This window comes from Aspergillus foveolatus (genome assembly GCF_047715535.1).
Source record: "Aspergillus foveolatus strain CBS 279.81 unplaced genomic scaffold BDW70scaffold_6, whole genome shotgun sequence".
Classification (NCBI taxonomy): domain Eukaryota; kingdom Fungi; phylum Ascomycota; class Eurotiomycetes; order Eurotiales; family Aspergillaceae; genus Aspergillus; species Aspergillus foveolatus.
The window spans coordinates 377,311-398,220 of NW_027396070.1; the positions used below are offsets into that span (position 1 = coordinate 377,311).

The window sequence follows — 20,910 nt, forward strand, 5'->3', positions numbered from 1 at the left end:
CCCCTCAATTTAAGTCAAACGCAACCACACAACACATTTTCGCTTGCAATTCCTGAATGTCCTCGAACCTGCATATCGCTCAACATGTTGACGGTTGACGAGTCGTGGGTTAATGTGCAGCAGAAGACATTCACAAAATGGTCCGTCCACCCGAAAGCCATTCCCCCCAGTCGATGCCGGTCTGCTCTCCCGCATCGCCCATGTAATCGGAGCTCGCCAACGTGATCGCTTTTGTTCTCTATGGCTCTGGCTCAACTGACTTCACCTTCTAATCTTGCAGGCTCAATAACAAGCTAAAGGTTCGCGATATTTTTGTGAATAACCTGGTGCCGGAACTCTCCAACGGGGTAAGTCGTCTATAGCTTCAGCGCGAAGTCCATATTGCTGATACTGCGCTTGCTCTTATTCAGGTTACACTTATCCATTTACTCGAGATTCTCGGCGGAGACTCGCTCGGTCGATATGCTGCCAACCCAAAGCTTCGTGTGCAAAAATTCGAAAATGTTAACAAGAGTCTCGACTATATCAAGGGGAGGGGAATTCAGATGACCAATATCGGCGCAGAGGATATTGTTGATGGTAACCAGAAGATCATCTTAGGTCTAATTTGGACGCTTATCCTCCGGTTTACTATTAGCGATATTAATGAGGAGGGCATGACCGCGAAGGCCGGCCTCTTACTTTGGTGTCAAAGGAAAACAGCATGCTATGAGGGTGTGGAAGTTCGAGACTTCTCTACGAGTTGGAACGACGGCCTCGCATTCTGTGCGCTCTTAGATATCCACCGTCCGGACCTGATTGACTATGACTCTTTGGACAAGAACGACCACCGAGGAAACATGAAGCTAGCCTTTGATATCGCCGCGAACGAAGTCGGTATCCCTGATCTACTCGATGTCGATGACGTGTGCGATGTCGCCAAACCCGACGAACGATCTTTGATGACATATATTGCGTACTGGTTCCACGCCTTTTCCCAGCTGGAGAGGGTAGAAAATGCGGGACGGCGTGTGGAGAAGTTTGTGAACAACATGCACGGCGCATGGGAGATGCAGAACTCTTACGAGAAAAGAATGAGGGAACTCTTACGATTGATTCGCGCCCAGCGTGAAGAGTGGAAAAACGCCTCATTCGAAGGGACATACAAGGACGCAAAGGAGCAGGCCTCCCAGTTTGCCATGTATAAGCGGAACCAGAAACGTCAGTGGGTAGCAGAGAAGTCAGATCTCGCAGCTCTCTTGGGCAATATCAAAACGAAGCTTAGCACGTATCGCCTTCGTGCTTATGATCCTCCGCCAGAGTTGTCTCCCGAAGCCTGTGATCAAGAGTGGGAATGTTTGACCCGTGACGAGCATGAGCGCAGTCAGCTCATTAACGAAACCATTCGAGACATTAAGAACGCTCTGCGCCGCTCATTCGCAGACAAAGCGAACGACTTTGCGCTGACCTTGAAGACGCTGTCTCTTGCAATCTCAGGCCTTGACGGAGACGTTGAAGATCAACTTGCCCACGTCAAGCGACTGAACGACAACTTACCGCCGCTCGATGCCTTCTTGGAAACTATTGCGGAGCTCGATGAGCAATGCCAGGAGGCAAATGTTGAAGAGAATGACTACACGACATATACATTGGACGAACTGGCTTATGAGTTGAGTCTGGTTAAATCGAGTATATCCAAGAAGATGGCTTTCCTGGACAACCAACTTGTCGCGCGGAACATGACAAATCTCACTCCTATTCAATTGGAAGAGTTTGAGTCAGTGTTCCGACATTTTGACCGCGATTCATCCAATACGCTTCAGGAACTCGAGTTCTCCGCCGCGCTTGCCAGTTTGGGTCTTGTATATGATGAGGAAGAGATGCACCAGGTCTACGTGGAAACATGCGGTCCTGCTAGGCTAGCTCAAGGTGCGGGTGTCAGTTTTGAGCAGTTCATACGTTTTATGGTCAGCGTAACGGAGGATCAGAACACTGCAGAACAAGTATTTCAAAGCTTCCGAGAGGTCGCAGATGGCAAGGTATGTACTTCCGGTGGACTGCATAAGTAGGGCCCGAATTGACTTTTCAATATAGCCGTACGTCACAGAGCTTGACCTTCGACACTCTCTCATTCCGGACGAGATTATCGAGCACCTTGTCAAGACTATGCCTCAGCACGAAGGCCCAGACTTGCTGGAAGACAGAGACCTTCCCAAATATGACTACATTAGCTTCATGGAGAGGATGATGAACGACAACTCCAGTCAGGGCAATGCGCCTATCAATGGCAGCGAGTGATCCGGTTTAATCAATTTTATGGTCTTTCTTTAAATTTACCCGTCTTGTTTGTGGTATAGGTGTTGATTGGTACTCAATGGCGTTGGCGATGGCCATCTTTGCATTGTAGGACTTCCCCGTTCGTTGTTTTCTGGTTTACATGGGAATCTACGCATTACTTGCACCGTGTAGACAGTCCGAAGATATGAAGCAGTAATTCCAAAAAGAAAAAAATTCAGAAAGATGTTCAAGTAGAAACAAACTGATTTTGTTTGTTCCGGGATCGGGCTTCAATGTACAAATGAGTACCTGGGCCACGTGATTCGCCTGCGCCTTTGGGAAGCTTCTATCCCAGTCTTGGAATTCCTATGCATACTTCGTTCATATTTTCCTCCTAATCTTCTGTGTTACAAACTCCGATATATTATCTAGATTGACCGCATTCTTTTCGTTATATTTGCAACATCCCTCCTTCGCGTCAAAATGGATCGCAGTTTGGATGAAATCATCGCAGAACGGCCGGTCAGTCCGCGACATCCGCAGCAGTCCATTCTTCCGTTGAACGTCGCTGACGTGCCTATCTAGCAGAGGCAGAATCGCAACCAGAACAGAGGTCCACGCAACCAAGGTCGCCGCTCTAACGGCGTAAAAAAGGTACAGTTTACTTGGGCCAAGTTTAGCACCAGCCGAAAGGAGTTCATTTCGACTAATCCGCTACTCTTCACTTGCCAGGTCCTTCCTCCTCCTCATCTTCCTCTACCTCTTGTTCCTCTTCTTTCGCGCCTTGCTCCAGCATTGTCATAAGCAAAACTCAGTGCGCCCGTGTTTTGTCTTTTGGGTAGACCTGGAGGCTGCGAGAATCGCCACAGAAAATGATGCAGCAGTTCCATGACACCTGATTTGATTTCGGGCTGACCTTGTTTCTTTTACTCTGATCACAACAGCCTTATCGAGATGAACGTGTTGATTTGGACCTGTAAGACGGCGCCCTATCAGTCTCACCTGCGACTGTTCTCAATTTAACTAACTGCTTCTCTCCGCGGAATACAGTGATTGGGTTCATGATAAATATGAAGACGACCGAGACAGTACGTTCTGAACCTACTTCAACGACAGAATTGGGAATGCCCAGTGGCTTTGGTCCTTACACATACTTTCAGCACGTCCTTCACGTGGCGGACGACGGGCTCGCGTAGACCGATACTCCCCGTCCCCGGACCGGTATGGTTTACTCAGATGTATTGGACTATAAATGACGCTAAACGGATGCCAGTAGTGCGTCTGCGGGTACCAGACTTCGCATTGAGAATCTTCACTACGATATCACAGAGACCGACCTTGAAGTACGTTATTCCATGAAGTTTTGATATCTTATTCTCTAACAACCTTTCTTTGATAGGAGTTATTTTCCCGCATTGGGCCAGTTTCAAATGTATCCCTTGTCTACGACCGCGCTGGGCGCTCCGAAGGCGTCGCCTACGTTACGTACAACCGTTACAACGATGCGAAAACCGCGATAGCTGAATTCGACGGCGCCAACGCCAAGGGGCAACCAATCCGCATTTCTATCACTTCCTCCGGCCCCCGACGAGACCGGAATCCCTTTGATACAGCCGAAAAGCCGAGGGGCAGTCTCTTCGACCGTGTTGAAAGACCCCGCGACGCTCGCAGTTTAAGTCCTGAGAGTCGAAGCGAAAGCGCCGAGGGCGCCGGACGCCGTCGTCGCCGTCGCGGAGGCGGTGGTGGAAGCTACCGTCGCAGCGATGTTTCCAAGCCCGCGCCCGACCACATTGATCGCTATATCCCGGGCCAACAAGCCCCCGCTCGCCGCACTGGTGGTGGCCGACGACAGGGCGGCGAAGGTCGTCGTGGTGGAAACCCACGACCCAAGAAGACGCAGGAGGAACTCGATCAGGAGATGGAGGATTACTGGGGTGCCAATGCTGCTGCTGAGACAACTGAGCAGGCTGCTGCTCCGGAACAAACAGCAGCAGAACCCGCGCCTGCTGTCTCTGCCGCTGCTGCGCCTGCTGCGGCGGTGCCGGCTGCTGATGATGATATTGACATGATTGAATAGAGGACCGCGGTTCCCACGCGTGGTTTCGTTATGTATGTTGTGAGTAGCTATTTAGGCGGCAATTCTCATATTCAAAAATCGCACCCTCAAATATGCGCGTCTACATAGAGGTCTATTCAATATTATCCCATCTCTGTTCATATTAACCGGACCCGTCTTAGGCTTGTGCGGGACTCACCCTCCCTAGAGTTCTACGCAGGTTAGAAACAAATCTTACGACACGATTAGACCAAGGGTAATTGGTGTTATATTCTCTATATGCCTATACACTGACTTCATTGGGACAATGCGCAGTCCGAATCAGCGCCAGAGACCATACGGCTCTCTGCATGCCTTCCAGAGCTTGATCGTTCCATCTTCACTTCCAGTACCGTATAATTTACCGTCGGGCGAGAAGCTCACTGACCAGATGGGGCCGTGGTGGCCCTTTTGGACTTCTGTTGCGAGTTAGTATAATTCTAGAATTAAATAATGCGAGAGAAAACACGCATAGAGGGCGGCATACCGAGCTCATCATCCGTGTGCAAGTCGTATACACGTGCCCATGTGTCGTCCGCGCTACCAGTAACTAAACGGGCCGTATCATTGTTCACCGCCGCGCTGGCAACCTCGTACCGGAAGTCAATCTTCTTTAGGAGTCTTCCCGGAGTATGTCCATCGAAAAGGTAGACGCTCTTTCCTGCAGCAACGGAAAGGATACCGGTGTCGTTGGGGCGGGTTGCGAGGGTGTTCAGTTCGCAGCTGCCGATGTTGCCCTCGACGGGATACTCAACGACCGGGTGGCGGGAGCGAAGATCCCACCAGCGGATTTTGCGGTCGTCGGCAGCTGTAGTAAGGATGTTGTAGTCCCGATTCCAGACGATGGACTTAATGGTGCCGCCGTGGGCCCCGGGGCCGATTTCATAGCTTGTTGCTGAGGAAGTCCCGTCTTCTGCGGGAGGTGCTGATGAGGCTGTGGGGGACGAGCTGTTGCTGCCGCTGCGTGTCAGGTCGAAGATTCGGAGTTTCTTCTCGTAACCGCCGGTTGCGAGGACTTGAGGAGAAGGTTGAAGGGGGAATGCGACCGCTCGAACTATGTGGGAATGTTGGAGGGTGTGAAGGCATTGGCCCGTGTGAGTGTCCCAGACTTTACTGCAGTTGAGCGGGAGAAGTTAGGGGATTGCAATATGGATATAGCCACATAGTGAGACTCACGCAGAAAAGTCTGCTGCAGCAGTTGCGGCTATGTTCGCGTCGGTTGAGAGGCGAGCTTGCCAGACCGCTCCTTTATGTCCGAGGAAGGTGCCAATCCTGGATTAGGAGTTAATAAAGCACCCTACCTAGCAGAGGAATTCCGGATGAGAACAAGACATACCAATCACCAGTGATACCATCCCGAAGCATGGGATTGTTGTCTGACGGAGAGTGTCAATTGCTTTAGATCACACACTAGAGATCCAACATACCTTTACAGGCAGAAACAAGATAGTATTGGTCGTCCTCCACCGTGGACGAAAAACTAATATGGGGCACAGGACGAGAGTGTCCGTGACAAGTTAAAGGCACAACTTTAGGGATATCTAAGGTCACATGTCAGCAATCAGCGGCGATGCCAGACGGAATGCACTTGAGCCATACCTGAAGCCATAATGAAGTCAAAGCTTGAGCGAAAACCGAGATATCAAATCCAGAATGGCCGTTACAATTAATGCAATAACAGATGTCCAACCCAGATAACCAGCCGGAGGCCCGTCGACGAAGGAAATGTATTTGCACAGAGTATTTCGAATAGCGTGATAGTTGGATAACTAGAAATACAGTAGGAAATTCGTCGGTCTCGTCAAATCATCAGCGCTGTAAAGTGGGGGTTCTGTATATAAATGACGGCGGAGGAGAGAGAATGACGAGTCGCGGAGTTGAGAGACAAAGCAGGTAAGAGCACAAAAAGCCGGAGAGGTAGAAAGACAATGACAAACTGTACCGGCCACCCGCAGAGATGCCCTTCTATAGAATGATTTGAGGGAATGGAGACTCCGGCCCAGACTGAATCACGAAGCCGACTTTCGAACCTTCTGCCGTTCGAATAATCGGCGTTGCTGGCGGAGAGATACACGGCGCTAGGCCCAATAGGGGCTAGCTCTAAAACACGTGAGTATATACTTCGACAGGAAGAATATGAAAACGTAAAAGGGCATCCATGGCCGGAAGCTTCGTAGTAGGCGGCAAAAGCTAAGCCAAGTTAGCTCAGTACCTTCGAAGCATTTACTCCCACTTCATCTTCACAGACCGACTGCATCTTGCTGATGATTACTCATCTTTCGTACGGAGTACTTCTAGCAGCTTCTGGGCCTCAACGGCTTACCGCCCACATGACGCCCCTCTTTCCTTGGAGATCGCCGGGGCTGCCACGAGCCAGGTCCCCGTAGGAGCTGGGGTTACTATTGGACTCATCACCTACCTTCACCTCACCCTATTCTTTGGGACGTCTTTACCTCGACCTCTCTACCTCAGTACCACGTCTCCGACTCGATCACACTCTCTCGTCCCACAGTCTGTCCTTTGTTTATTGTATGCCTGAGTTCAAGATCTCCGCTGCTTTAGAGGGCCACGGCGATGATGTAAGACAGCTCCCCGCTCCTTGTGTTGACAACGCAACCTCCACGAACCCAAGGCATTCGGCCACTAACCTTGTGTTATCTTCCGTCAGGTTCGTGCCGTGGCCTTTCCCAACTCTAAAGCTGTTTTCTCCGCTTCGCGGGATGCGACCGTTCGGCTCTGGAAGCTTGTATCGAGCCCGCCTCCAACATACGACTACACCATCATCTCTCACGGTTCCGCATTCATCAATGCGCTGGCATATTACCCGCCAACCCCGGATTTCCCCGAAGGATTAGTCTTTTCCGGAGGTCAAGACACTATCATAGAAGCAAGGCAGCCCGGTAAGACCTCGAATGACAATGCGGATGCTATGCTACTGGGCCATGCGCATACGGTCTGTGCATTGGACGTCTGCCCGGAAGGGGAATGGATTGTCAGTGGGAGCTGGGATTCCACTGCCCGTCTATGGAGGATCGGGAAATGGGAGTCAGAAGTTGTTCTGGAAGACCATCAAGGGAGCGTTTGGGCAGTGTTGGCCTACGATAAGAACACTATAATCACAGGTAACTCCGCCTTGCACGAAGCACGGCACAGGCGCTAATCAGAGCCCAGGTTGCGCGGACAATATAATCCGAATATTCAATTCGTCTGGGAAGCTGCTCAAGCGCATTAAAGATTCTCGGGACATTGTTCGGGCTCTGTGCAGACTGCCGCCGACACATCCCACTGGTGCTAACTTCGCCTCTGCAAGCAACGACGGAGTGATCCGTTTATTCACGCTGCAAGGAAATCTTGTTGGTGAACTTCACGGTCATGAGAGCTTCATCTATTCACTGGCCGTTTTACCAACGGGTGAGCTGGTCAGCTCCGGGGAGGATCGAACAGTACGAATCTGGAACGAAACGCAGTGCGTACAGACTATCACCCACCCTGCGATTTCTGTCTGGGGTGTCGCTGTCTGTGCAGAGAACGGCGATATCGTTACAGGAGCAAGCGATAGAATTACACGAGTTTTCACTCGGGCTCCTGAAAGACAAGCAAGCGCGGAGGTGCTGCAACAGTTTGAAACGGCTGTCAGGGAGTCTGCAATCCCCGCGCAGCAGGTCGGAAAAATCAACAAGGAGAAGTTGCCTGGCCCCGAGTTCTTGCAGCAGAAATCCGGCACCAAGGACGGTCAAGTGCAAATGATCCGTGAAGCGAACGGCAGTGTTACCGCTCATACATGGTCAGCTGCGTTGGGGAGATGGGAATCGGTCGGCACTGTGGTGGACTCTGCCGGTAGCAGCGGAAGGAAAACCGAATATCTGGGTCAGGATTATGATTTTGTTTTTGATGTTGACGTCGAGGACGGCAAGCCCCCTCTTAAACTACCCTACAATCTCTCGCAGAATCCATATGAAGCGGCGACCAAGTTCATCGGTGACAACGAGTTACCAATGAGTTACCTTGATCAAGTCGCTCAGTTCATCGTTCAAAATACCCAAGGCGCGACTATCGGACAGCCCAGCCAGGAGACTGCAGGTGGTCCTGATCCATGGGGTCAAGATAGGCGTTATCGACCTGGGGATGCCCCTGCCCAGTCAACAGCTATCCCTGAGTCGCGGCCTAAAGTACTTCCACAAAAGATTTATCTATCAATCAAGTCTGCCAATCTCAAAGTGATCTCAAAGAAGTTGAACGAGCTCAATGACAAGCTTGTCTCGGAAGGTTCAAAGGATCTGTCTCTGAGTCCTTCAGAGTTGGAGACGATAGTATCGTTGTGCAATGAGTTGGAAGCCTCGAACACTCTGAAAGGCTCCTCGGCCGTGGAAGCGGGCGTGGTTCTACTGTTTAAGGTCGCGACAGTGTGGCCAGCGGCGAATAGGTTGCCTGGCCTTGACCTTCTGCGCTTATTTGCTGCCGCCACCCCTGTAACAGCCACGTCAGACTATAATGGTAAAGATTTGGTCTCTGGAATTATTGAGAGCGGAGTATTCAACGCCCCAGTCAACGTCAACAACGCCATGCTTTCAGTCCGAATGTTCGCTAATCTCTTCGAGACCGATGCTGGCCGCCGTCTCGTCATTGACCGTTTCGATCAAGTCATCGCCGCTATTAGGACATGCCTAACAAACAGTGGATCTTCGGTGAACCGCAACCTCACGATCGCAGTGGCGACTCTCTATATCAACATTGCAGTATTTTCGACGTCAGAAGCGAGGAATCTCAGCGTCGAGTCGAACCAACGGGGTCTGATAATTCTAGAAGAACTTACGGGGATGCTCCGCAATGAAAAGGACTCAGAGGCAGTATATCGCAGTCTTGTTGCTCTGGGGACTTTGGTCAAGGAACTGGCGAGTGAAGTGAAAGCGGCTGCGAAAGAGGTGTACGATCTTGGTGCGATTCTGCAGGCTATATCGAGCTCTAATCTTGGAAAGGAGCCAAGAATCAAAGGTATTGTCGCAGAGATTAAAGACTCTCTGCCGTGAACGGCGTTTGCATTGTTCGCTTGCACAGCTGGCCTTACAGCTTGAGTCTATGCGCCCCTATGAACTTCGATAGATCTGATGATTAGCAGAGATCCTAGATACGACGACGCTCTCATTGCATCCATTGATTTCTAACAGCCTCTTCCACTCTTTTCCTGGTGTAGCAAGCATAGTCCGAGTAGGGCATTTCTCCGCCTCCACACAAGCCATAAATCGCGCCTTAAGAACGTCGTAAGTCCTCCCCCAAGGCAGGGGGCCTCAGGCTATTGTTGGCTCTTCCTATTTGGAAGACTTCGTCGTGGCTGTCCCATTTAGGAAAATCATACCCTATAATTATTATTTCCTACCTATTTTCAAGTGCCATACGCCCAGAGACGGGGGTTACCGAGTTTCAGCTTAGGGCTCGAAAGTAAAGTATCAATTTGGTGATAGCACTACGGGGTGTCACCCTTAAATACGAAGAACGCTAGACATAAAGCAGCCCTCCTATCGCAGTAACAATGACATTAGAAGCTCAGGTATATTCAGGTTGCATAAATAATTCGTGATGATTGAAACCATCTGCTTCAGAGTCTCCCCTCCGCATCAACCCCGACCTCCATAATTTGGTCCACCCCGGGATAATCCGGTATATCGAGGCCATACTTCTCCGCCACATCTCTTGTCAAGAATCGTCCGCCGACGAAATGTCTTCCCTTATAGAACTTGACACACGGTTTCGGAGCCGTTAAACTGACCAGATATTCCGGCATGAATTTACTCCCGGGGCCGGACGCCGGTGGCCCGCTTTCGATATCCCAGGAGCTGGGTGCGTCGACGGCTAACACGGGTATAGAGGAGTTCTCGATTGCGGAGATTATCTCGGGAAAGGGATCCCGTAGGGGTCCGCCGAAAGAGAAGCCGAAAATTGCATCGATGATGAGGGACGTGTTGGAGATTGCGGATTGGAAGTCAGACGGGTTAGAGATGACGGGGACTGATAGGGCGAAGAGTTGGGTTTTCAAACGCGTGTAGAGCTCCTTTTTACCCTCTTTGGGATAGTAGACTGTCGGCTTGTAGCCATAGTGAGCGAGGTGTCGGGCTGCGACGAGGCCGTCACCTCCTGTTCAAGATTAGTATCTGGCATATAAATGAAATTGGAATCAGTCGGGAAGATGGTGGGACGTATGTACCGTTATTGCCTGGCCCGCAGATGACAAGGAGGTTCTTCCCAGCACTTGGAGGGTGGACGCGGTAAACTACACAAAGATATTAGTTCCAGCTTCCAGACTACTACGTAGTCTATGGTTGATGATTAAGAGGATAGCTCACCAGCCTGCGACACCGAGAGTCCAGCCAATTCCATCAATTGATCAAGCGAGAAGCCGCCGGCCTCGATGAGGTCCTGGTCTAGCGAGGCAGCATCCTTAGAGTTAATTGCCTGGACACAACCGAGAGTTTAGCTTTTCAACATTTTTGTATAGTTTGGCTGGCGTCGGCTTACCTTAAGTGCCATCTTCGCGGATCTGTGGTATGATCGCAACGGTGCGGGGATGGAGGGGAAGCCGCGGGTGAAGAGGGATAGGGCGGGGCGAAGCATGCAATGTAATTCTCTTGACGCGGATGAATTGGCTTTTAAAGAGAAACGTTGACTGAGCGGTTGTTGGACAAGAGGTTTGAGGTTCAAGCTTAGCGATATAAAAATAAAACTCCGTGGGGGGGAGACGACAGCTTATAGCTCCCCCTCCTACGTCATACAAACGTTGCCGCTTTACCATATATAGATAAATGGTATTGTATTCAACCTGACCATAAAATCCAAGCTCTCTTCTCACCCTTGAGCAAGCATGTCTTCGCTCTTGGGTATTAACAGATCAAACAGCAGCATGGTCTAATTTTTTTTTTTTTGTTGATTGTCACGAAATTACTTACAATATCCAACTTCTATATATCCGCAGCATCAAAATTGCGAATAAAGTCATAGTAGAACCTTACCGCGTTTAGATGATCATGAATACTCACACGCTCATCAACAGTGTGGATGTTATCCTCTGCCCTAGCAATAGCCGGCGTCCACCTATAAACATCACGGGAAAGGCCTGCCCGATTCATTGTCAGTGTCTATGTTTCCTGTCAACTAACCCTAGCAAAACTTACTCAGATAATGCGTAGTGTCTGTGTTACCAGTCATTATGTCTCCAACCGGAACAACGGTCTTAGTACCTGACGCAAAAGCATGTCGAATGGTTCCGGAAAAAGTCTCCCATACAGCACCACTAGTAGGAGAGATGGGAGCGGCTTCGCCTTTGCCAAAGGCGCTGACCACGAGGGTTCCGTTATAGTCGACCTTATCACGACGCTTGAGGTCGTTATGATAGAGCGGGTCGCTGCGATAGAGCTCGGCGACATAGTCATGGTATTCCTTGTCCCCGTTGAAAGCATCGACCCGTAGGCCGTACTTGTCGACAACGTCGGCAATTATTTGTATGGCTCTGTGCTGGACATCGACGGGTCTTTGGTGATGCGCAACGCGGTAGTTCACAGAGAGCGCGACGACTTCAGGCATAGCGTTGATTTTCACGCCGCCTCCGATCAGGTCAACAGCTTGCGAGGTCTGAATGACAAATCGGTTCAAGGGTGTCGTGTTGGCAAATTCAGTTGCGAGTCCCTCAAAGTCCCTCTCCTTCAGCAGCTCTTCGATCTTCGGCTGGGCGCCGGGTGAATACCGCGCTTGACAAATCAGACGCTTGTGTATGGGACTATCTTCGAGAATCACAGGCTCATATGGGTTCGACTCAAGGGCAACAACGATCTCAGAGATGATACCAATACCGGTGTGTGGAAGGGGAACAGAACTGTGTCCTCCTCTAGCATGGAGCTCAAATTGCAAATTAATATGACCCTTTTCGGTGATTGCAGGGTGGACGTATATATTTTTATCATCAAGAGGCTGGGATCCAAACCCGCCCTCATCTAGAATAACAGCAACGCTGTCGTTTCCATATCTCGCCTGCAACACGTCGCTAATCTGCTTAGCACCTCTGTTGGTGCCGACTTCCTCGTCGAACCCGAATGCCAGAAGGAGAGTCCGTCTGGGCTTCCAGTCCGACTCGGAAAGAAGACCCTCTACGGCGGACAGAATACCAGTCAGACTATTCTTGTCGTCGGAGGCACCGCGGCCCCAGATATACTCGCCGTCAAAGTGTGCTTCGAACGGGGGGTATGTCCAGGTGGATGCATCGGCAACAGGGACAACGTCCTGGTGTGCAGTGAGAAGTGTCGGCTTTAGAGAGTGATCAGAGCCCTCAAGGGTATATAGTAGCCCGAAGGTATTGATTTTCTCTATTTCCGCCCGTTTATGGCTGCGAACGATTAGACGTGCTGGATGTATCTCGCATGCGCAAGATCAACTTACAGCACAGGATATGTCTTTTCTATTGTGGGATACAGCTTGTAAAAGGGCTCCCACCGTTCATCTACACCAATTTCGCCCAGGTCATCGTAGGAGACTGAGGGGACCTGCACGATAGCTTGGTGGCGCTTCACCTGTCTTTCCAGGGCCTTGTCCGACGAGAATAGGCTGGCGGCTGATGGCAATCCATCACCAGCAGGGTCTAGAGGGGATGGGAGATCGCACGTAAAGTCGGAATTGGAGGCTCCAATTGGTATTGAGGTTTGGCTGAAAAGAGGGAGCACGAAGGCTGAAGCACCGGCGATGTTTGCCACGACCAGGAACCGTGCTGGTACCATATTGCGAGCTTTTAAAGCTCAGTCAAGCAGTAAGAATACTTCAAATTGGTAAAGTTGAGGAAGAATAGAGAAAGAATAGACAGTAAGGAAAGGGGCAATTTTCGAAGAGGGGAAGTTGGAGAATTGGAGAAGATAGCGTGGATAGATAGTACCAACTTATACTTTACTGATCCGCTGAGTATATTACTAAGGATTCAGTCAAGCACAATAGCTCATTTCTTTGAAAGGATTACAGCAGTATTGGATTACTGAGATGTAACAATGTACCAGCTGGTGTTAGGGCATCCTGTTCTGCGGAGGGCCCTGCTAGCAGCTCATATTCGCAGACATGGCGCTATTATACGTGATTGGGTCGTCTACTACTTGTATTAACTATCAATGAACACTCCAACGTCTCGATTCACGTTTAATCAGGTTCTGGAATGAAATCTTATGACCAAGTATATTAGTATTGGAACAATCGTGTCAGATAAAGCCGTAGATTTATCCTCACAACTGATGGACGAAAGGTAAGGCCCACGATACGAAAGCATGGGAAACGGCTTCCTGCACGGAAATACTCCAGTTCTCCAATTTTCCAACAATCCAATGGCATGCAGGTGGGACGATCAGACCAGCGTCTGCATCCAGAGGCGCCAAAGGCGCCAGACAGCCTTGGCTGCAAGCCTACGTGACTCGCCCTTGTGGAAAGAATAAGGGAGATATCCCGCAAGCATATAGTTCTGCAGCACAAGTGATCTCATCACTCTCATGCTATAGTGGCGTTGGCCACAGGAAATCAAGCAGAACGGCCCAAGTAGCAGCAGTTCAGCCACGATATGCCTATTCGTCAGGGTAGATTGGCCTGTTAACCAGGTAAGGACACCAATGCCTTGTAAAGCTAATGCTAGAAGAACGGTCAGTCAAAGTAATGCAAGACCAGAATTGGAGATCTCCCAGGGTGGGGGATCTACCATAGTCCTAAATACACCTGTGAGATACACGGACGTAACCCAGCAACAAGATCATGGAGTCTATTTGGGAACGGCGGCTAAGCCCAGTGGTTTTGCTATTGTAGCATAACCCGGAGAAGACTGCCTGAGTCTCGATCGCTCATCTGAAGCCCCGATCTTTTGCTTGACGCCTTCAATTTCTGATATCAGGGCCTGGCGGGATCTCTAACAATGGAGGATGTGCCGAGCCCTAACTGCATTGCTCCTTTCCGCCCCATCTAACACCGATTCCATCCAGTTAAGACATATTACACAAGGCGTTCTATGAAGACCCAAGCTTAGATGAATTGTTATGGAGCTAATACCTGGTTTTTCTATGGTTCGACCTGTCAACACCCCTGTCGGTGCGTAACCCTCTAGGCTCTTGCTGGAGAACGGAGATAACGACATGCGCTGCTATAATCGCGAATGACTTGGAGATTCTGTCCAGCCCAGTAACATGAGTTTACTAAAGCCCGTGTGAGGGGTTCTTATCTACTGCATGAATAAGCGTACTGAGGTGTCACCCGAGTAATCTATGGCATAATTCTCCAACCTAGGCGCGACAGCCTCGGTTGGAGTCCGAATACCGGTATAAGAGCACAATATCTGCTTCAATTATTGGTATATACTAAAAGCATTTTCTTGGTCATTTCCGCCGAGATGGCTCGATTCACTGTCCGCCGTGGCGGAGAGGCGCAACAGAATGGTAAAGGCATATGTAGTCCACCGTTTGACGCCTGTTTGAGACTAACGAGACCAGCACAACTGCATGAAACACAGGAGCTTTCCATTGAGAAAGTCCAATCTCCAGAGACCAAAGACCTGAGCTTAGTCGACGGCCGTCCTCTAGAAGCCAAATCCAGTACCGAGACCAATTCCGCTGACGAGCCACAATATGACTTCGACTCTGCTGAGTTCAAGAACATTCCCGAACTGGTCCGGACAGTCGTTGGTTTCGAAGACGACCCTTCACTACCAGTATTGACCTTCAGGTCGATTCTCCTCTCGGCGATATTCTGCACGCTAGGGAGCATTGTTTCGCAGCTGTCCTAGTAAGCCTTGTTTTTCTGATATCGAAACAGGATACTACATATAACTAACCACCACTAGTTTCCGAACAACAACCGCGCCATTCCCGGTATTCTTCGTGATTCTGGCGTCTGATCCACTCGGTCGGTTTCTTGCTCAGATTCTTCCGGCGTATAAGGTGCCGCTGGGGAGATTTTCGTTCTCGCTGAATCCGGGGCCGTGGTCGCCGAAGGAACATGCGATTGTGGGTATTGCTGCTAATGCTGGAAGCCAAGGACAATGGGCTAGTGAGTGATTCACCCAGTCTTTGCACGAACATGTCTAATATCGAAAGCGTTTTTGCCCACGAACGCGGCTCTGTACTATAACATAACCATGAACCCGGCGGTTGCCTTGTTCTTCGGATTGGTAGGCTTATACTTCACCAAGGCCGTAGATTATGCTTATCAGTCAAGGGCTCATCTTTACTCGGGTTTGCATTCGCCGCAATGGGTACGTCCTGGACCCTCCTTGTGTGCGGATTTGCTGCTGACAGGCCTACCCAGTCCGGACAATCCTGATAGACGATCCCGAATTTATCTTCCCTCTGTCCCTGCAACAAGTGACCCTCTATCGCAGCATGAATACCAGGAATCGAACGGGCAAGAAGAGGGCACATGATCAGATGAAGGTACGCCCGTAATCGCTTGAGCTCTAGATGCGCACAACTAAGAAGTAAACTTGGCTTGCAGGTGTTCTGGATCCTGCTCCTGGCGACATTTGTCTGGCAATTCCTACCAGAGTACCTCTTCCCATTTGTTGCTTCTCTAGCGCCGCTATGCTGGATCGCCAGTCGCAACCATACGGTCAACTTCATTGGAGCCGGCCGCGGCGGTATGGGGCTGCTGAACATAACCCTAAACTGGTCAAATATCACTTCCGTCGTCATCACGTACCCGTACAGCGTGCAAGTGATCATCTTCCTCGCGTTTGTTTTGACGGTAGGTCAGTCACCAGCAGCCCGCTGGACCTATGGGCTCTGACTGTCCTAGTGCTGGATCCTGATCCCCATCGCGTATTTTGGGAAGCTTTGGGGATCGCCGACTTACGATATCATGTCAAATGGCGTGTTCCAGAAGAACGGGTCTGCGTACCCGTTCAGTGACTTGAGTAAATCTTTCGATCTCTAACTGTAAGGCTGAGGGTATATGCTGATGACTACAGTTTATTTTGACTCAGACGGCATGCAGCACGTCAACGAGACAAAGTACGAAGAAGTCGGCCTTGCCTACTCAGGAGCCCAGTATACATGGCAGATGTTCATGGCAAGTCCTCCCTCAGACCAACCACCTGATTTTTCTCCTGACGTACGCAGTGGGTGGCCTCGTACATGTCCTCTTATGTCTGGTGCGCTCTATTCCTGGGCCCCAAAATGTACAGGATATGGAAAGCCAGGAAGCAATCGGGGGCGTATCATCAGGATAGACTGAGGTATGTACGCAGCATCCAGTCCATGCATCGTCATCTGTTAATCAAACGGTTTTTATAGTCGAATCATCCAAAAGTACCCTGGTATCACGAAATGGTGAGAGTCAGAGTCATAACTCTTCACCATACCGGTGCCACCGAACTAACAGATAATAGGGAGTGGGCAGCTCTTACCCTTGTGCCGACCGTCATGCTCTTCGGAATCGTTGTCTCCAAAAAAATATACATGCCTATCTGGACGTACTTTGTTGCATTGGGCTTCGGCGCAGCGGCAATGTTGCCCATGAGCTTTGTATATGCCATGTCTGGATTCTCGATTAAAGTCGGTTATTTCAATGAGCTAATATACGGGTGTACGAGTCCTCTGCATTCTTCATCCCCAGCCGTCTAACAGGATCCAGACATGATTGAAGCAAAAGGCTCCTCCCGACACCCACTAGGCCAGCTTGCATATCGCATTATCTCCGGCAACGTCTGGTACGACGCTCGCACAGTGCTTGAAGACCAGAAAATCGGCCACTACCTACACCTCCCACCGCGGCAGGTAATTGGGATCCAAATAATTGCCAACATGCTTGCGCTGCCTGTAAACTACGGCGTGATGCGCTGGGTTCTCGCCACAAAGTTCGAGTACGTGAGCGGCCAGAAACCCGATCCGCTCGGCCAATGGACAGGGCAGGAATTCCAATCGTACAACACAGCAGGTATCCAGTATGCGCTCGTTGGACCCAAGAAGCTCTTTGCGTCCGATTTCTTCCGGCCTATTCTCTGGGGATTCCTTGCAGGGGCGCTCGCACCGATTCTCATGTGGCTCCTGCACCGTAGATTCCCGCGCGCACGCTTCGATCTCTGGAATACAACCATCTTCTTTGCATCTGCGGCGGTTTTCTACGGAAATCTGAGTACGGGACCGTTTACGACGTTCCTTGTGGGCACTTTTACGAACTTCTACCTTTTTCGGTATCGACGGGTCTTCTGGAACAAGTGGGCGTACATCAGTGGCGCTGCGATGGATACAGGGTTCAATGCGAATCTACTATTCATCTTCATCTTTTTAGGGAGCACGGGGACGAAGATGGTGCATTGGTGGGGGAATAACGCGGATAGCGTGGAGAGGTGCTTTGCTTTATAGTGTTGCATAGCTGCTGCTTCTCTAGGATGAAATGTCTGGCGTTCGTTAGACGAGGTGTGTTGCTTGGATGATAGAAGAGCTCGAAGTAAAGAGTCCATGCAGTAAACGCTTTTTTTTTTTTTTTTGAGGGTTCTTGCAGCTACAAGCGTACCCATACCGACTTATCTATATAGTCTTCTTAGGGGGGAAGGTCAACCATGATACTGTTGGCAAATCACGCAGAAACTGCAAACGTAATCGTCTGTGAAGAGATCTCAAGATATATATAACAAATCCATAGAGTAAGACTATGTAGAGCAGCTCCTTATGCGGCGGCAACTGCAACAGCCAAACACGTTTTGCATGTCCCACTAGACGCGAGTATATATTAGACACTAGCATGTGAATCCCAGCAACCTCTTCACTCTACCAATCCCTTTTAACTATGAAACCGTCCCTAATACTAACTGTCCGTACCCTGGAAGTGAAGTGACTCCTTCCACCTGAAAAAGACTAGAGATGGCGACCAGAGATGGCACCCATACCTTAAAAGCATAGGGCTAGCCTAGGCTAGGGCTTCGTTACCTGACTACACGAGAGAAATACTAGGTGGGAAATAGGATCGTTCAAATTCGTGTTAGGCAAAGAAACTATGAGTATATATAGACCCGCTGCATCACGCGATTGCAGGTACCATGCATCACCAGTAGCCATACCTACGGGATAACCTCGTTGACGGGTTTAGGTAATTATGCCCCAGAACAATGTTTATCAAGGACGACCTGGAAGCAATTGGATAAGGTACTATGAGCCTTCAATGTGCAGAAGACAACAATAGCCATACGCAATGAACAGGTGACAAACAGGGTTTCTCAGTGCTACTGTGCCTAGCTAGATGCGGAAAGGTTGTCGTAAAGCCTTAGGGAAGCCGTGTTCCTACGGTACTGCCCCTAAATGAATGGACTTTGAAATCATTGCCGCAGCAAAATTTGCAAAGTCACGCATTCAATATAGCTCTCGAATAACGGCTTTCTGCATAAGTAAATTGAGTAAAGTCAAGTTCAATTTGGTCAGTAAATTCTCATATACGCTGCTTACATAACCCATCACTGCCAAGCCAGCAAACAAATCCTCTATCGGATATTTCGCATCAACATATCCCCGACAGTTTTTGGAACTCGTCCGGAGATTTTGGTGAACGCCGCAGGTCCCAGCTAATTCCAGCGCATTCAACTCACATCGACTCCGCTCATTGACCATTACCATCGCCAACATGGTCGTTCGCATCCGTCTCGCGCGTTTTGGCAACAAGCATCAGCCCTTCTACAATATCGTCGTCGCCCAAGCACGGTACGTACCGATCACTATCACCTCCGGTTATTGTCTGCGGAACCTACATTGGGTCTGCTCTGGGCTAAATTGCTCAGCGGAGATATGTGAAGTATCAAGTCCCAGCTAATCATTGATTCAACGGCTATAGATCAGCTCGCAACTCGAAGCCGATCGAAGTCATCGGAACGCTGAACCCTATCCCGCAACGACCTACCAACTTGTCAGATGAGGAGGCACGCAATGCAAGGCCATACAAGGAAATCTCGCTTGATCGGTCCAGGGCAAAGTATTGGCTTGGTGTTGGCGCACAGCCGAGTGATACGGTTTGGCGGTTACTGAGCTTGGTATGTTGGATTTTTTGCTTTGACTTCCATTCTCGGAAGTTTATATGGATAAGCGGATGCTAATACGTTTGCAGGCTGGCCTGGTCAAACCGAAGCACGAGCCTTCGAAGACGCAGTAATATACTCGAGTCTCGTAGTATTGAAGCTTTCTTTTTTCGCTTGGAGGTGGGCTTGCTCAGGTCAGCGGAACAACACTGTCAGTGTCTGGTCAGACACTAGAGAGGTTTCAGATCTGTGGGAGCTCCGACCCGAACTCTTGTGCTCCCGGCATTTCTTTGGCGTTATGAGATTGGATCATTGGTATGGGGTCCAAAACTGTACATTGTTTGTATATTAGGATATCATGATAAGCTGATTTTGAATGTTCTCATGGAGTCATCTTATTTCCAATTTAAAAGCTCAAATGCTTAACCGAAGCCGTTTGTTCACTTTCCTTGCGCTTAATTTGGCATATATTTAGGTTACAAGTGTAGATGACTGACGATGTTGCCTTGTGGACGCCCCGGCAAGATCCTCATGACGAAATGTTGTCACGATGCGACTCAGCCGCATGCCTAGGCAATACGCGGAAGTATATCAGATAGAAAAGACCCCGCTGGAGCGTGACTATGATGACTCGTACCTGGACGGTAGCCTTGGACATGATTATGGGCTATGCCGTACTCCGCCCTTCTTCGTCGGCAGAAATAATCGATGAGCCAATCCGGTTATGCGCCTAATGTACCGGGGATCTTCGCGACGCTCTAAACACCCCATAGCACAAGATGATTGGTGGTCAAAAGGAATTTCAGCTGGAACGATCGGCATCGCAATCGCGCATTATCCCATGGAATCGGACCTGTACAACGTCTTATGGCAGGGTCTAACATGGGTTTCCTCAGGCTGCCTCATTGTCGATGCACCTGTCATCTACGCTGCCTAACGAGGAGCCATCTGGTTGGTCCGTTGGGAGCCAGGACTTGGGAGACCATCCGGGTTTTGTTGCGGCATAGGACAAGAGTAGATGCACGTTCTTTTGTCTGCTTATCATCCCGCGCCTGGGGCTAGATTCCATCCGCTGCAGTGCGGGCACATCATCAACGGCTTCCTTCCGGTGCTTGTTCTTTCAAAGTCCTTTTTCAGGTCCGTTGGCGGTTCCCAGTTTCTCTCCGATCACATGGCAATAAAAGGATCACTTATCAGGACGACCACGTCGCCATAACTGCCGAAATTAAGAAGCTTTGGAATTGGAGGGCCAGAAACGTGATTCATTCCCGAGGGAACGGGAAGTTCTCGAAGCGCTTGGCCATCCATGGAATGGCAGACTTGTTATTGTGGTACAAAGGCACCCCCCTCCCATCAGCTGGTTCTTCGAGGCTGAAGTAGTGACGTGTTTGGCTTTTGCGAGTGCACACTTTCTGAAAACAAGGATGACGGACTCGGAGAGAACTTCGAACTTCGAATCGGTTTACGACAGTAATCTTCGTATTTTTATTTCTGAAGAGGTGATAATGTCGTGCTCTGTAAAACTCAATGAAGAAAACTGATAGCATGGTCGAGCATCTTG

General features: G+C 49.8%; 8 protein-coding genes across 8 annotated transcripts; 5 read left to right on the forward strand and 3 right to left on the reverse strand.

The window, feature by feature from the left end:
- Positions 1–84: 84 nt before the first annotated feature.
- Positions 85–2,277, forward strand: BDW70DRAFT_156785 (alpha-actinin, sarcomeric (f-actin cross linking protein); the record flags this gene model as incomplete). Its single annotated transcript, XM_073740242.1, has 4 exons — positions 85–221; positions 281–347; positions 411–2,018; positions 2,074–2,277. The coding sequence occupies 4 exons, from the start codon at positions 85–87 to the stop codon at positions 2,275–2,277; spliced, it is 2,016 nt and encodes a 671-aa protein (XP_073599436.1).
- A 365-nt stretch (positions 2,278–2,642) lies between these two features.
- Positions 2,643–4,449, forward strand: BDW70DRAFT_129451 (putative RNA binding protein). The gene is made up of 7 exons (XM_073735619.1): positions 2,643–2,778; positions 2,842–2,910; positions 3,201–3,232; positions 3,307–3,344; positions 3,417–3,477; positions 3,530–3,599; positions 3,656–4,449. The coding sequence occupies exons 1-7, from the start codon at positions 2,740–2,742 to the stop codon at positions 4,331–4,333; spliced, it is 987 nt and encodes a 328-aa protein (XP_073599437.1). The 5' UTR covers positions 2,643–2,739; the 3' UTR covers positions 4,334–4,449.
- A 108-nt stretch (positions 4,450–4,557) lies between these two features.
- Positions 4,558–6,365, reverse strand: BDW70DRAFT_129454 (WD40 repeat domain-containing protein). The gene is made up of 6 exons (XM_073735620.1): positions 5,951–6,365; positions 5,779–5,892; positions 5,688–5,727; positions 5,528–5,623; positions 4,839–5,464; positions 4,558–4,770 (listed from the first exon to the last, which is right to left on the reverse strand). Exons 1-6 carry the CDS (start codon positions 5,958–5,960, stop codon positions 4,634–4,636), a joined length of 1,023 nt encoding a protein of 340 aa, XP_073599438.1. The 5' UTR covers positions 5,961–6,365; the 3' UTR covers positions 4,558–4,633.
- A 400-nt stretch (positions 6,366–6,765) lies between these two features.
- On the forward strand, positions 6,766–9,557 carry BDW70DRAFT_129456 (WD repeat PLAP family protein). Its single transcript, XM_073735621.1, has 3 exons — positions 6,766–6,930; positions 7,020–7,473; positions 7,523–9,557. Exons 1-3 carry the CDS (start codon positions 6,883–6,885, stop codon positions 9,376–9,378), a joined length of 2,358 nt encoding a protein of 785 aa, XP_073599439.1. The 5' UTR covers positions 6,766–6,882; the 3' UTR covers positions 9,379–9,557.
- A 308-nt stretch (positions 9,558–9,865) lies between these two features.
- Positions 9,866–11,046, reverse strand: BDW70DRAFT_129459 (NADHX epimerase). The gene is made up of 4 exons (XM_073735622.1): positions 10,862–11,046; positions 10,690–10,798; positions 10,551–10,616; positions 9,866–10,480 (listed from the first exon to the last, which is right to left on the reverse strand). The coding sequence occupies exons 1-4, from the start codon at positions 10,955–10,957 to the stop codon at positions 9,945–9,947; spliced, it is 807 nt and encodes a 268-aa protein (XP_073599440.1). The 5' UTR covers positions 10,958–11,046; the 3' UTR covers positions 9,866–9,944.
- Positions 11,047–11,202: 156 nt separating this feature from the next.
- On the reverse strand, positions 11,203–13,255 carry BDW70DRAFT_170757 (M20 family metallopeptidase). The gene is made up of 3 exons (XM_073743018.1): positions 12,773–13,255; positions 11,515–12,719; positions 11,203–11,456 (listed from the first exon to the last, which is right to left on the reverse strand). The coding sequence occupies exons 1-3, from the start codon at positions 13,105–13,107 to the stop codon at positions 11,302–11,304; spliced, it is 1,695 nt and encodes a 564-aa protein (XP_073599441.1). The 5' UTR covers positions 13,108–13,255; the 3' UTR covers positions 11,203–11,301.
- A 1,486-nt stretch (positions 13,256–14,741) lies between these two features.
- Positions 14,742–17,709, forward strand: BDW70DRAFT_170759 (OPT family oligopeptide transporter; the record flags this gene model as incomplete). Its single annotated transcript, XM_073743019.1, has 13 exons — positions 14,742–14,787; positions 14,893–15,133; positions 15,192–15,397; positions 15,445–15,518; positions 15,566–15,602; positions 15,656–15,780; positions 15,842–16,090; positions 16,142–16,259; positions 16,314–16,414; positions 16,465–16,580; positions 16,639–16,674; positions 16,734–16,930; positions 16,979–17,709. The coding sequence occupies 13 exons, from the start codon at positions 14,742–14,744 to the stop codon at positions 17,707–17,709; spliced, it is 2,277 nt and encodes a 758-aa protein (XP_073599442.1).
- Positions 17,710–18,861: 1,152 nt separating this feature from the next.
- Positions 18,862–19,781, forward strand: BDW70DRAFT_129462 (mitochondrial 37S ribosomal protein bS16m). Its single transcript, XM_073735623.1, has 3 exons — positions 18,862–19,038; positions 19,169–19,364; positions 19,439–19,781. The coding sequence occupies exons 1-3, from the start codon at positions 18,962–18,964 to the stop codon at positions 19,481–19,483; spliced, it is 318 nt and encodes a 105-aa protein (XP_073599443.1). The 5' UTR covers positions 18,862–18,961; the 3' UTR covers positions 19,484–19,781.
- The last annotated feature ends 1,129 nt before the right edge of the window (positions 19,782–20,910 follow it).